The 15,855-nt window shown below is 36.4% G+C and overlaps 1 protein-coding gene across 1 annotated transcript in view; it reads right to left on the bottom strand.

Annotated features, from left to right (window-relative positions):
• LOC140147549 (E3 ubiquitin-protein ligase HUWE1-like) overlaps positions 1 to 15,855 on the bottom strand; it is a 91,434-nt gene that overhangs the window by 63,643 nt on the left and 11,936 nt on the right. Inside the window, 18 exon segments of the mRNA XM_072169329.1 lie at positions 980 to 1,001; positions 1,004 to 1,048; positions 1,051 to 1,636; positions 2,392 to 2,637; positions 3,254 to 3,430; positions 3,997 to 4,054; positions 4,449 to 4,672; positions 5,922 to 6,013; positions 7,311 to 7,488; positions 8,276 to 8,382; positions 9,130 to 9,210; positions 9,728 to 10,052; positions 10,708 to 10,809; positions 11,277 to 11,365; positions 11,786 to 11,866; positions 13,362 to 13,450; positions 14,158 to 14,219; positions 14,782 to 14,882. Coding sequence (XP_072025430.1) covers positions 980 to 1,001; positions 1,004 to 1,048; positions 1,051 to 1,636; positions 2,392 to 2,637; positions 3,254 to 3,430; positions 3,997 to 4,054; positions 4,449 to 4,672; positions 5,922 to 6,013; positions 7,311 to 7,488; positions 8,276 to 8,382; positions 9,130 to 9,210; positions 9,728 to 10,052; positions 10,708 to 10,809; positions 11,277 to 11,365; positions 11,786 to 11,866; positions 13,362 to 13,450; positions 14,158 to 14,219; positions 14,782 to 14,882 — 2,665 coding nt within the window.

Consider the following 15,855-nt stretch of genomic DNA (forward strand, 5'->3'; position numbering starts at 1 on the left):
ACCACCTGCAAACACTCATAAAAGCTATGGGATATTCCATTATGATAACCACCTGCAAACACTCATAAAAGCTATGGGATATTCCATTATGATAACCACCTGCAAACACTCATAAAAGCTATGGGATATTCCATTATGATAACCACCTGCAAACACTCATAAAAGCTATGGGATATTCCATTATGATAACCACCTGCAAACACTCATAAAAGCTATGGGATATTCCATTATGATAACCACCTGCAAACACTCATAAAAGCTATGGGATATTCCATTATGATAACAACCTGCAAACACTCATAAAAGCTATGGGATATTCCATTATGATAACCACCTGCAAACACTCATAAAAGCTATGGGATATTCCATTATGATAACCACCTGCAAACACTCATAAAAGCTATGGGATATTCCATTATGATAACCACCTGCAAACACTCATAAAAGCTATGGGATATTCCATTATGATAACCACCTGCAAACACTCCTAAAAGCTATGGGATATTCCATTATGATAACCACCTGCAAACACTCATAAAAGCTATGGGATATTCCATTTGAATTCAATCTAACTTTAATAAATATAAGAGCTGTGATGGAAAGGCCTAATCCCATAGCAACTGCAATAAGTCAGTCAGTCTAGCAATATAACCCTATCTGACCCCATTTGACCCCTGACCCACTTCTTAACTCAACCATCGTCTACTTGAGACACATGTAATCAATGTGTGTGCTATTCATCAATATTTTCATGCAGGTATAATTAATTTCATCAATTAATATAGTCTGCAGTATGAATTTATATATAATTGCCATTCGTTGGTTCACATCAAATTCGGTAGTGACATGAATGCTTTTTCGCGGTTGCGCTGCATGCAGGTGGGCTCTGTGCTCTGAACTTTACATGCGCGATTCGATACTGGGACCAGCAAAATATACATGTCACTACCAAACTTGAGGTGAACCAATGTGTACTAACCTGAACTTTGGGAGTGGACATGCGGTGGTGGTACCCATGATAAACTTGTGGCTAGTAAATCAGTTAACGCCTGGCAGTATTTCTTGCAGCCTCTGATGGCACAGACAGATTGGGTTGCAGATGTTGTCTACTCCGTTGTCTCACTGAAGACCCAACACACAGTTTTACAAGTAAACCAAAGAGTTCTGATAAAGCTTTACCGAGTCTTGATGGTGCATAAAGCACTGGCATTGCCTGCTTCAGTTGCTGCAGCATCTGTGGGCTTATCTTGGATTTGCCTTTGCTGCTTTGGCCATCACCCTTAGCTTCATCAACTTCCATTGGTGACAAAGCATCACCTACATCCATAAGAGCGGCAGATGTCACAAGTGACAGATCACTTTCAGCAGCACTGGAAGTCCTGCTAGTGCCAGCACCTTCATTGACTTTGCCTGATTTAACCCCAGATGACTCATCCATAGGGGTTTCTTTCGGTAGAAGTTTGTCTTTTTCTGCTTTGCCAAGTTCACAGCCTTCAGGGAGAGATCCAGGTGTAAATAGCGCTAACAATACAATACTTTCCCACACCAATGATGTGTATAATTTACTAAGTCCATGTAGTACTAGTTGACCAAGGGCAGAACCCCACTGATTGATGGATATGGTCCGTACATCACTCTACACATACAAAGGAGGTAACACAAACAAATTTGAAGGATAATTATATCAAATGGGTGTAATCTTATTGTTATGTGACTAGCAGACATATATTTTATTAAAGTGCTTAATTAATTTCAACTCTATTCATAATGAAATTGAAAAATGTGGGGGCCAAAATAGTTTGCACAAAGCATTGGTTTGAATCATGGAGGTGAAGCTAGTCCCTCACTAGCTTTCTTTTCCTCCCTCATCTGACATACTAACTTTAGTTACATACAACAGGCATGCAAATAAAGGAGGGCATTTATCAAAGCCCTTTCACTTGTTAAATCCCTGAAACAAATCTAGCCTATTCAAATTCTAAACTATTCAAATTCTGGAATGCTGCAAACTTCTGGCTTGAGACAACTAATCATTTCATTGGCACTACAGCCTTTCTTACTGTGCCCCCGATTGGTTAATCACATGATGCAATCATTTGAGTAACCAATCAAAATAAAGATCTCTCACCAAATTTAAGCTAAACCTCTCAGCCCTACTGCCTATTTTTCTCATATCTTGTGATTGGCCCAATATCAAATATAACCCTCTTTGTAACTAATCAAAATGGTACTAAAGAGGCTGATAATTCGGTCTGCAGCAGCAATGGAATTAATGACGAATTCATCCCTCTCTTGTTTACAATTCAACTTGAATTGGGTCTATGAAACTATATGTTATCTCATAACTTAGTTTCAGTTGAATGTTCTAGTTAACTGCACATATTGACTTACCTGACCTACCCTGCATACATGTACAAACTGAGTAACATAAGCATGGGCCGATGCCATGGCATGAAGCAAAGGTGTGGCTTGTGATGACTGTGGGGCTTCATTGATGTTGGGTGCACTGACTAATTCTTTGAGTAGAATAGATCCTCCTGGTGTGTCCATTGCCTGGTGTAACGGTTCCAATGATTCCAGTACAGCACGCAGACAAACTAAACCTTGCTTCAGCACCTTAGGCTCATGTGCTAATGACTGAAATTACAACAAATTTCACACATTAAACCTCTCCACAAAGGTGTCGACCACAGACGACAAGTTCCAAATTTTCTTTAAATATTACAAAATTTCAAGAATTGTACATTTTCATGACTCAATTTGGAATCAGCATGAAACTATATTTAAATAGGTACAGATTCAGTGGTTCTTTAGATAGCTCTAGATATTTTGAGATAATATCTCAAAACTTGGACTTAATACATGTCGAAGCCAATGACCAGAACACAATGAAAGCATAAGTATTAAATAATTTCTGACAAATACAAGTTAACAACACTTAAACCAATTTATGTGGACAGAGCATCCACACAAACACCTGTTTGGGTCTTTATATTTTGATTTCTGAATAATCAACAGTGAACTTTGTTCTACACATACCTTCATAAAACAATCATCAAACACAAGACACCCCCACCCACACAGCACACAAAAGAACATGATTACATGTATAAAAGTTCAGTACTCATCAATGCTCAACATTGCAAGTCCTTCACCCAATTCTTAAAATAATTTTATATTACAAAGATTATAGTAAAAGTGCAGAAGTACATACACAACTTCTATTTGTATTACAAATATTGCCTGAACTCACCAGAACTGACTTGCACACATTAGCTACAGACTGACACGCAGGGCTAGAGGGGAAATCTATGGGTAGGTTTGGTAAACCAAGGACACCCATTAGTGGAGTCAAACCATCCTGGTTGACAAACTCTCGGCAATGATCATCTGTTGCATTGTTGCTCAGTATAGCTTCCACAAATTTCATCTGTAAGATTGAACAATGTCCTGGTTAATAATATTATGAAATATTGAAAAAACATGTGTAGAAAGCAATTTTGTCACTCTATTCAGCCAAAAATGGCATTTATTTAAAAAAATAAAAATTTAAAAAAAATGAGAAAACCTTCCCTAGACTTTGATGTGCTCTTAGCACATAGTGCAGAAAAATTACCTTTTGCTTACATATTTTTCTAAGTCATCTTATCACAAAAATTGTGCAATGTTGTCAAAGGTGACCTCTGAGAAATCGGTGTTTTAGTTTAAAATAAACATCAAAACTGTGCCCAAAACGTGCTTATATTTTAAAATGGTAAGATTTTCACACTTGCTGTATCTGGTGCATGGTCTACAATTGCATCTTTTTGCACCAATGAATCCATAATGTCTGCTTTTAGTGCACCAAAATTCAAATTCAAATTTTTGTGTTGTTTACAACATTTGCTGCCGTTAACAACATACCGAATGCGATTTGACTGCGTTGGACATGACACGCATGTTTTCACCGCGTCACACAACGCAGATAGCTAATAAGAACCAAGATGATCAACTTACCACATTCAAGATGTAGTCCAATAGAGGGATGGGTGTTTTCACTTCGGCTCCTGATTGCCTGCAAGAGAAACCAATCAGAATCTCATTCAGTTCCTGATTTAAAACATCACTATTTAATATCTATGGCATGTTATTTACATTATGAAGTTAATGAACAAACTGTTGCAGGTGATGTTTTCAAATAAAGCACAATTATATAGTTTCCACTGTGAAAGTAATAAAGCAATCCCTGTCCCTGATTGAATTATCCTCAGAGGTAGCAAAAAAAGGAAATATTTAAACTTCCAACAAGATTTTCATTTCCAAATGGGTTTTATTAACCTAACACCCTGATACAAATGATTAATTTACTGTTTTGCTGTGTAGGGGAAAAATATATATAACACAATCCAAATGAGTACTGATTGAAATTCCCTGGTGAAATGCCTTGATTGTTAGGTGAGTGTACTTACTGTTGAGCCTCTGTCTCTGCTTTTGATGTACTTGTCTGACTGACAGTGCTAGCAACCTCATCCTCATCCTCCTCATCATCACTTGATGTATTGTCTTCTGCTGCATCATTAGTGCTACTACTTGGTGCACTGCCACCACCTGATTGTAGACCCTTAGATTTAGATGGCTGTCTACTGCAGATGTATTTGGGATCACGCCCTAAGATGTTGATTTCTTCTAGGAGCTGTTCAAACAGATCATCAAGTCACTTGCAAATCTTTACATTGATGTTAATATTGCTACGGTTATTCTATTTGTTTCAACTCAAATTTAGTTTATCATGGTCACAACATAATTTGCCCGTATACATAAGTGTATAATATGGTCTGCCGGATTAAGGTAGCATGCCATGCATGATTGGATACAGCTACCAGTGTAATATGTGCCTATGTCACTTCCAAAGTTGAGGTGAAACAAAGTACAGTATTAGTAATATTGTTCCCTGATTAAAAGCTCATTACGATATCTTTTATGGAGAACTATCGCCAGATATTTGTGGACATTTATTTGAATTTTTTCTTGTTACATTTTACTGAAACTATAACTTGCACTTGATCTCCACCGAGCACAATCAATACACAGGATGTGCTTATCAGCGTTGCCAGAACATTTTAGTGCGAAGGCGAGGCACACTGGCTCAACAGGCTGCAGTAATTAGCCCAATTTTTAAGATTCTAAAATAAGCGCCCAATACTGGATATTTGGGTGGATTTACCCTAATTTAGAGCGCAAATCACCCAATTGGGCAGAAAAGCACTTGACTTAAAAACTTCTGGTACTTATTGGGAAGTTACAGACCGATCAATAAATGGTCACAAAACCCTTTGTAATTGCAATTGGGAGCTTCAGAGACTCAAAATCTTTACAAATCGGCTAAATTGAAAGGAAAATGCATCAAACTAACTGCCGCGACCTGACACTTGCAAAGTGGCGGCACGGTTTCTTGATTAGCAGCAAGTGATCGCCAAGTAGCCCAATTGTGTGCCTAAGGTGCGGCGTTGCATCACTGGTGTTAATCAATAGCCTGGACAAATAGCCTTAACAATGGATTTTAAAATTGTTTTTTTAATTACTGCATAAGAATTTTGTACTCTTTGCTGCAGAGCCTCCTTGGAAATCAGTGCATTGACATTGAAAGGGCTATTTTACCCTGCCTAAAGAAAGAATAAATAAATAAATAAAATAAATAAATAAATCAAGTTAATAATGACCTGGCAGCCAAGCCAGCTGACAAAGAACTAATTATTATACAGATCTGTATCTCACATTTTGCTGTTGTTTTATTATGTTAAGTACTTGCAGGACCTCCTTGTAAATCAGTGCTTTGTCATTAAAGGGGCAACCAAACTTAAAAAAATAAATATCTATTTCTTCCAAATAGTCATCATATTTAGAAAGAAATCTAAATTAAAAGAGTAGTAATGCCTGCTCACCTTGATTATTGCTTTCATTGCATCAGCCTTCAATGAGGGCTGGTGTCTCATCAATTCATCCATTGCACTACCTAATGATGAAGCTGTATCACCTATAACAAATGGATAATGTAACACACAAGTTAAACATTTACTTCGCTCCAACCACGCACACATCCACCCACACACAAAAACTTGAATCATTACCAAATTTCTCACTTCAATACTTCATCAGCCAGCACATGCACTCTTTTCGACCAGCATCTTTTTGGTCATTATATAATTTCACTCCATTCAAGCAAATTAAATGCTATAATATTTTGCAGTAAACATTTGATAAGCGCATACTACCGTGATGTTGCTACGTCAGAGCTAACAAAACATATTGCGCAAAGTTCTTTCATATAATTTCCACTCGGCAACAGCAGATCGCCTCAGCAACCAAACAGAAACAAGCATGTTTCAACGCAGAAAATATGCCATGTACGCTTAAAATATGCTCTCGTTTATGGCAAAATATTATAGGGTATTAACCAGGATCCAAAAACTGCCCATCCACAGCTAACCCGGCTATGTCTAAAAAGGCCATTTATAATTTTGCAACATCAAAATGGTGACTGTCGGAATGTTGTCCTATGCTACAACCGCGATAATGCATCAAAAATTGCTCTTTTATAGACATTTAGAGGATGTAGGTTGTTAATTTAGAGTGAGAAAAAATTTTGACCTTTAAAGGATACTGTAGTATGTACATTTATCTCATGAACTTGAGGTTATTATCGGACATGTTATGCATTTTTGGGCCAAAATTGCCAGTCCATTAAGACTGGTCTCGGTCTAACACCTTGAAGTTACTACTATTGGCCCACTGCACAGGTCCACCATATGCAAGGACTGTTTTGCAGTTCCTTTATGACAACATAAAACACATTCTCAGTGACCGTTCTGCCCAGAGAAAAAGGGACCCAGTTGCTTTGGATTAAGACCTTGTGAACCACCATATCTTAACACATGGGCTCAAACCCATTAATCTCCAATCTGAGATGAATGTCAATGAATAAGCAAGCATAAATATTTATCATATTTGTGGATATGAATGGATTACCAATGCACATGCAGTACAGGTGGTCCAGCTTGAAGTCAGGTAACAAGACTGCAATCATGGGTGCAGTAAAGTTTCATAACATAAGCATGTATAGCAGTATTTATAGCTGCATCATAGTAGTAAGAGTGCTTATCCAAAATCAGTATAGCCTTTTTTTTTGGGTGTCATGGTTTTATACAATGTTAATTGACCGATTCAATTCCCATTCATGTGTGTTGACAGATTGAAGCTCTCCTCACATATGGCGGAACCGTGGAATGGGTGAAAAGGCAAACTAAAAGGTTGAGACAGTAAAGCTTTCATACCTATAGTTCCTGCACCCCTACGTCTCCTCATGGCAGGAAGGTAGGTTGGTGAGAGAAGGACCTTGAAGAGTTTGTCAAATGGTTTGCACCGCACAAATGCCTGTAGACCACGGGCATTGAGGCAAAGGGCACTGAAAATGTTGGGAAGTGAACCAAGAACTTCCTTGGTGGCAGGAACCTGATGAAAACGAGAAAGGAGATGTTATGCTATGATAATGACACAATCAATATTGAATTACATGAAAACAATAGTAACAGTCTGTAGAGCGCCTTATAAATATTGTGTAACAATAATACTACTACTAAGAATGTAAGACCACCTTGTGCATACAATCCTTGAGAGATCAATTAATCAACAACTTTCTTTTTGCACAGAAGGCCTAGATTGTTCCCTGGGGCAGTGTTACAGAAAGAATGACAAATTACAGTACACCACAAAAACAAATTAAACAATATAGAATATTATAGTAAAAAGATTTTCGATAGAACTAAAACTTGGGGCCAGTTTGCACATCATTAGATATGAAATTTCATAGCACTGCATCTTTATTATACGATTTCTTTTCATAAAATCTGTTCTTGGCATAGGCATGTTAAGATTTTCGCTATGATTATTCCAGGCTAAACTCTTACCTAAATAAAATTATATCCAAGTGTTTACTTTTATAAAAACATACGCTTTTGTTCTTTTTGTTGAAACAAATAATTTCAAATTCACCATCATATAACACTAAAAATTTATTTTCAACTTCAATTTTTGAGCTTCAAAGCTTAATGGTGGCTACAATGCATAGTATGTTTTCTTTTTGTGAGCTACCAGCAAATTAGTTTGTAAGAAGCTCTTGACTTGTCAGTCTTCGTGACTGTGTGCATGTGTGTAAACCTTTAAGTTTTATAGGTCCATTCAATGTCCTGTTGAGATTCCTATCCTATCTATCATTATCAGCTAATAGTGTAATACTTACATCCTTAATGAGCAGAGCATGTAGCATGACATCTGTGAGTCCTGTGTCTTGCAACGATGATAATAGAGATGGTTCTTGGAACACATACACAGTAACCAATTCACAGGCTGTAGGCAACAAAACAACCAAGAAAACATGTTGATTTAAGCTTAACAAATGCAATGTACAAAATCCTTCAAATTTCCTTCAAAATGAGGTTTTACAGCACCAATTTGCACTTTAGACAGTATGTAATTGGACGCAAGAATTACTAGGATGATTTTATAAAGTTAGTTACATTGGTCCATATTCCATAAAATTTATAATTGACTTTTAAGTATCAGTTACAATAAAAAGTAGGTAATGGTGAATCCAACAGACGATGACACAAAAAACATCAAGGATCAATAAATGATACAAGAGGATACCTTAAATATGCGAACAACTGAACATTTAAAGAGCAATGTGTAACTAACTTGATGTGGGGAAGCAAGTAAAACACAGGATGCTTTGCAGAAACAAACAACAAATGTAGGCACAGAAGAAGTTAAAATATGATAGTCAAAAGAAGTGTTCACCTGCAAAAACAACCGGGACCAACAGGAATGCATATGTACAAAGGTGTACTGGAAACCCGATACATCAGAATTTTTTCACTTTCACAAGTAACAAGCACACATGCCGCTCAACTGCCCTTTACACTTAGAATGTAATTATCACCTAACAGCTTCGCATAACACCTGGGTGGAGCAAGGCAAATGAGGATAAAGCGCCATGTCAAAGTGCACAACATATTGAAACTGCAGGGATCTGTCTCCATGACCTAAGCTACCTATTGATTAACTACACGACTGATAATGGTTACACTTTCTTACCTAGTAAGAACAGTGATGGCCCGTAGTATTCTGCATTGCTGATTATGTGCTTCAGTGAACTTGGTAACGATCCATCCATAACTGCAGTAAAAATAAAATGTAAATAACATAACAACGCTCATTTATACATATGTTCTTTTTTTCCTGAGAAAACTGGGTCAGGGAATCAGACCTTTGTCTGTTCTTAATAATGCACCCCATCTATGTACTGTACTAGGATTGAACAGGTGGAATTATTACCAATTTAGTTTTTGCTATATAGGGACATTTCAAACCATTCATCCAAACCTATTCTTAGGAGTGCACTTTTAGTTCATTCCAAATGAGACATATTAAAAACAAAAAACAACAATTTGTAAGAAATTTCTATTCATCTTGACTGCCATCAATCTGTATTCAATTGACAAACCAATTTAGCATCAAAGTGGTTACGTAATTCTCTTGGTTACCAGATCATACTATTTTGATATCCCTTTGAGTGCCATATACTTTGTGTGATGATTGTTTAGATTGTGGTTCATTACTCAAGCGTGTGATCCCGTTGACATAGTAACATTACGTAATTTCAATACCGAATTGTGAGAAGGAGTCAACATACCATGTCGTATGCTGTCTGAGAATGCTGGATCTGGAATGGCTTTCTTCAAGAAGTTCAACATGGATTTGAGTAAAGCTGCTCTCTGTGGAAAACACTGAATGTTCTCAGATTTCTTTTTCTTGTCTTTGCTACTGGCATCTTCACTTCCTTCATCATCATCTCCAACCACTGAATCCCTGGATGTAGATGCTCCCATTTCAGAGGCATCTGTTTCCATGGCAACTGCATCATCTGAGTAGTGTGAAGGTGACATTGAGCCTTCTCTGCTGCTGATTGCTGGGCGCAAGACAAAAGGAACTTCTTGACGACATATGCCGACTTCATGCTGAAAAATTAAGTTGCATAAATTATTAGCAGCTGTCACTCTAGAATACTTCTTTGGAAGTAATTACGATAAAGAACACCAATAAAGAACATGCACCTTTTACTATTAATTCAATAGCAAAATGAAATTAGAATCACACAGAATGATTTCAACAGTACATAAGTCTCCATGCGGGTGTCGACTGCAGACGACAAGTTTCAATTATTTGAACTGTAAATTTTCATGACCATTTTTAGAATCACCATGACAAATGCATTAAAATGAGTACAAACAAACCTATACTGCTTCAACCTAGAAGTACAAAGCAAATCTGTGACATCGGGGTCGATGCTTAGCGTCACACACTACGTGTTTAAAAAAATGTGATACATAAAGAGCATGGTGCGCTCAGCATGTACAAACGCGCAGCAGTTGGCGCACCAAAGAAGCATTTACACACGCATTGCACTGAAATAATTATTCTCATACCTCCAGTTTCCGAGGTCTATTTACTTTGTACTTCTGAGTTGACGGGCTATAGTATTGGTTCAGTGGTTCTAAGATAGCTCTTGATATTTTGAGAAAATATCTCAGAACTTGGGACTTTCATGTTGAAGCCTGTGGCTAGCACACAGAGCAATAACACACAATGCTCAATGTACTCCAGGCTACCTACCTCCAGTCTGTTGATGAATATGGTGAGTCCTGTGTGGGTCTGAAAGGCAGCCATGTCCAGATTGGTAATTAAATCAACAACACGCACAGCTCGTGTCACAAACTGGAATAAAATAAAGTAATGGTAATGTCATTACTCCTGGTATACAAGAATATCCGATGTTTAATTAAATTGAATCATCAAGGGTTCAAATGAATAACAGCATCACTATTGTGTTGAGCAGAATTACTGGAATTATTTATGATTCCCATGGAACCTATACATACATTAAGTATAATATAACCCTTGCTTTAACCTTACACACTGTTCAACCAAATTAGCTCCCCTTTACCATGTGTATACATCTGCTCAATTTTTTGGCCTGTATTTTAACTTTACTTTTCCTGAATACCCTTAAGGATGAGTTATGCCATTATTGCATTGGGTTGACTATATTCATTTGTGTACAGCTTGAAAAATATCGGATTGATTGCTTTTACGACGGGTCTGCTTTTATAATGGGAACCTGAGAATACAACCAATTTCACTTTTTAAATTTACTGACATAGAAGGTAAGAAGAAATACTTACTGTGGTATGGATTTGTTCATCTTCACCTGGCCATTTGATGACTTTGAGAAGTGATTCCATCATACCACAAGATACTAGAGCCTCGCCTCCTATGAAATGAAACAAAAACACAAGCAATAATAAGAAGTATACCAAACAATTATGAAAATCGTAGTGATCCCACTTTTTAACTCAATCCTACCAGGGGCTATCAAAGGCTACAGCACAGTAGTTCAAAACTAGGCCAGCAGAAACAAGAAGCTCTTCTCTTCTTATTTTACATCTTCTAACAGGAGAGGTGAGCCTGCCTAAAAATTGAACCAAGACCTCAGGTGGTATTACTTTTCGTGTTTCGTACCGAAGATTAGAACCCAGGACCTCGGGTTTACTACTAGAGAGACCTGTGCCTTAACCCAAAAAGCTTCCATGATTAGGCAACCTGTAAATTTAATATATACCATTTGGTCTGTGATCTAGTGATATGTGTAACTTGAATGTATTATTGTATAATAATAATGACAGATTCTTACCAGTTTCATAGCTTGCAAGATGATAGAGGAATGAGAACAAGGCTGTTGCTAATGTGTGTGGGAATGCTTCTAATGCTGGATCTGTCAAGAAAATAAACAATATGGTTACAAATCCTTAGCAATGGGCTATTCCAGTGAAAATCCATACACCCCCTGTGGAAGACATGACCTTAATCTAGAGTCCGAAGTTCACCATTTTCTAAGATCCATTTTCCGTGTTGTAATCTGTGTTGTAAAATTTGTAAATCTGTGTCATGAATAAAGCTTAAAATGTATAAGGCCAAGTAAAAAATAAAACATGTTTCACGTCCGGTTTTCAAAAAAGGAGGAAGAGGGGGCTTTTTATTTTCTATTTTTTATCGCAAAATTGGTGTAAATACACATATTTAGAGCTGTTTTAGCGTATACAATAATGCCTGGAAAAAGGAAGAGGCCCTTTTTTATTTGTTGTTCTGAGAGTTACACCCCCTCTAATGATCACAAAACCTTCCTAAAGTGTTTCTTTTATCTTAACAAGGCTATAGCATGCATCCCAACTTCCTAGACATATTTTTTGAAAAGTTATAGCTGAATTTCAAAAAATAAAAATATATTTGAGGAAACCTCAAAAAAGGAAGCGGGAGGGGACGTGAAACATGTTTATTTTTTTATTTGGCCTAAACAATGATATTAATATCACAATAAAGTGTTCAATATTAATCAATTATGTTCTGATTGGAATGTTCTCACGATAATAGGCTGACTATTACGATGTTTGGAGGGATATAGGGGGTTCATGCCTCGGTAATATACCTTTATTTCTGTATTATTAAACAGTATTTTTATAATAAAAATTGAGAAACACAACTCATGATTGTTTTTAACATTTATTTCTCTTATCTTTTAACAATTGTTGTCACATCATACAAAAATGTCATTTTCCGTGTTGTACCTCCGATTCCGTGAATTTCTTCCGTTTTAAAACTTCGGACTCTACCTTAATCTCTCACTCAAAGAGTGTGAATTTCAAATGAGGTTACCTGAATGGGTGACTCCATTTGAAATTCACACCCCCTATATGGGAGAGTATGGTCACATCTTCCATAGGGGGTGTGTGGATTTTAGCATTAATGTGACAAATAGAAATCATATGTGACTGATGGTTGATTATCTTAGCTGGACACTGACATAATCACATGTCAAGAAATGTCAAGATGCTTATATTCTCACATATTTAGGTGTTGATATTCAAGAGGCAATGAACCAATAGCAGCTGATCTTTGGTAAGTGTATTTCTTACATTGTTGTCCATACTCAAATAACATTTGTGTGTGCATAGCTACAACCCTGCTATGCAGTAATGTCGGTTTAATTTTATTGCAGGTAGGAAGGAAATATATCTTTATGATGTTTATGAACAAGGTTAATGACTAGATATGATTTTGTTGACGTCAAAATGAAAAAAATTAATGCACTTGTAGGTTTATTCAATCATGGAGATAAAATACAACAGCACATACATTGATATTAATGTCATTTGAAAACAAAATCTTAACTATAGTCAGTAACCTATGCTGCTAGTTAGCTTGATTCTTACCTATCATTGTTTGTATACATTGTCTGACAAGCACAGGAAGGAAGCCATGATAAGATGTGGCACCTGTTGCATCTATTATACTAACCAACCTGTAATGGCAAAGGAAACATTATGTATCAATATGTTAGATTTATTATACTAACCAATCCCACTGAGAGACCACTGCTTAGCATCTCATGTTGGTAAGATAGAAATGATCTTTGAAAATTGATTTCTTGTGCCCCATCATCTCTTGTTAACTCATCAAAGGTTTCCTCATGCATCCATGCTGAATCAGCCAAAATGGGTCAGAAACTTGATTCATACAAAGCAGGTTTCCCTGCATTTCTTTGATATTTCAAAATTTCAATGAGAAATATTTCCACTTTACCAAAGTTGTATCGGGTGTGGACTATCTTAAACGACCTAGAGATGGAGAAGGGAGCATTCTTTCAAAGAAATGTGTATGCCAAAATTTAAATTTCCCTGACTTTGGTAGTTTTTCTCTAATTCCCAGATTTCCCTCAGCAAGATTCAAGATCAGGGGCGTACAGCAAGTAAATTGCATCCTGGTCACACAGTCGTCACTACAAAACTAAAATAGATTATTGGGTCAATATTAAAAGGTCAATTTCTGAACATAAGAGGTCTTTAATTTGCTGAATTATTCAAGGTATGCTGATTTGAATTGTTGTTTTAATCATTTTAATGGTCTTAGAATTTACATGGTTGGTGTCAAAAAGGTGAGCAAAATCATTATGAGAAATAAGTACATAATTTACATGAGATTTTAAAATTATGGTTTGGTGAAACTTACTTTGGGTTTCTGTCCAAGTGAATTATAGATGTTAATGTACGTAATGCAGCAGCTTTGATGTCCTGTGAAAAAAAATCAGGTAAATTAATCAAAAAGACATGCAAATATTTAACTATTTCCACCTTAAATCATGGTTCTAACATACGCCGTCTGTTGCTAATTAATCACTTGACAAGCTCCATGGAATTGATACAAATGGCAAGTGCATAAAAAAGGAATCAATTCTGATAAAGCGGAAAAAGGTTTCTTTTTGATCAGTCACCAATGCACATTCATAAAATTGTGCAGAAAAACGTTCTTTGTTTCCTTGTTTACTTGTTTTGGGGGTTTTCAAAATGTCAGAATTTCTGCAAAAATGCATACTGCACTGCATGACACAAAGAAACAAACCATTTTTGCTGCCTAATGCTCACTGGATATGGCCTCATACCATCGTCATTGGGGGATAAAATTATACATTTGTCTGCTTGCAGCCTTACAACATACATGTACACTAAATGCTTAATGCCCGTCATTCCCTTTGGACCAATTGTACATTTTATTTCCTTGTCAATAAGTGCTGATGAAAGATATGTAATTGATGCTGTTCCTAACAAAACAAACAAAAATAAGACCACCACTTACCACTAGTATACTATCCTGTAGATGAAGTACATCAACTAATTCTTCTATAAGGCCATTATACAGTAATGTGTTGGACACCTCTTGGATTGCACTAGAATAAACTACAAAGAGAAAAAAATATAACTACAATGAAAAAATATATACAATAATGAAGAAGCTAAAAAACAACTATTATTCTGTCGGTCCAACATCCGGGCTATCTCTAGTCTCGGGCCCAAACTGCATGTGGCTCACGGTTTGTTATGAACAACAGAAACCGGCTGTGAAGGAGGCTACATAGCAATATATTGTTGGAGTGACATTCAATTTCGGAAAAAACGACACTCGACCATGGAATTTAATTTTAAGTTTGTCAGTATATAAACGGTAAATCAAGTAAGTTTCTTCCACCTGACACGGTTGTTTGATTCCACTGACTATTTGCGACCAAAATTTACATAACACAAATGACAGAAATCATCAACAAAAATCGAATCAGGGACTTGTTTTCACTTGACCGTGAGTCGCATCATCAACCGGAAGTGACGTGGCATGGACCGACAGAATAGCAATTTGAATTCATGAAAGTTGTGTCTTGGTTCACACATTTAGTTTAATGCTTTCTAATACATAACTCGGTAACACAAGGAATCAGGGTTGGCACATCACGATTTAAATCACAATTAAAATCAAATGATATTTTTTTAATCACTGATTTAAATCATTTTTTTGTCATTTTTTATACAATAAGTTAATTTCATTCTTAAATTGACTGCGTTACTTCATTACTAATGCTTCTACAACCTTTGGATACAATTAAAATACCTCTATTAAGTCATTTTATCTATTGCTTAAAATTCACCTTCAAGGTGCAGAATGCAACAGTTTTTCCCATGATTTTACAAACTTTTTTCCCTAAAATGTTCACATGTAAAAACATGTTGTTTGCTTTTAGTCAATACCTGATAGGATTGCGCATATGTCTTGCATTGCACTGGTCTCTTGACTTTTATCATGGGGTACAGCAGTTCTTGGAATAAAAAAAATTGAACTTTACTGGTTATGTTTACTGTTAGGGTTAGGATTAATGATCAG

Source organism: Amphiura filiformis, chromosome 3, assembly GCF_039555335.1.
Source record: "Amphiura filiformis chromosome 3, Afil_fr2py, whole genome shotgun sequence".
Taxonomy (NCBI): Eukaryota; Metazoa; Echinodermata; class Ophiuroidea; order Amphilepidida; family Amphiuridae; genus Amphiura; species Amphiura filiformis.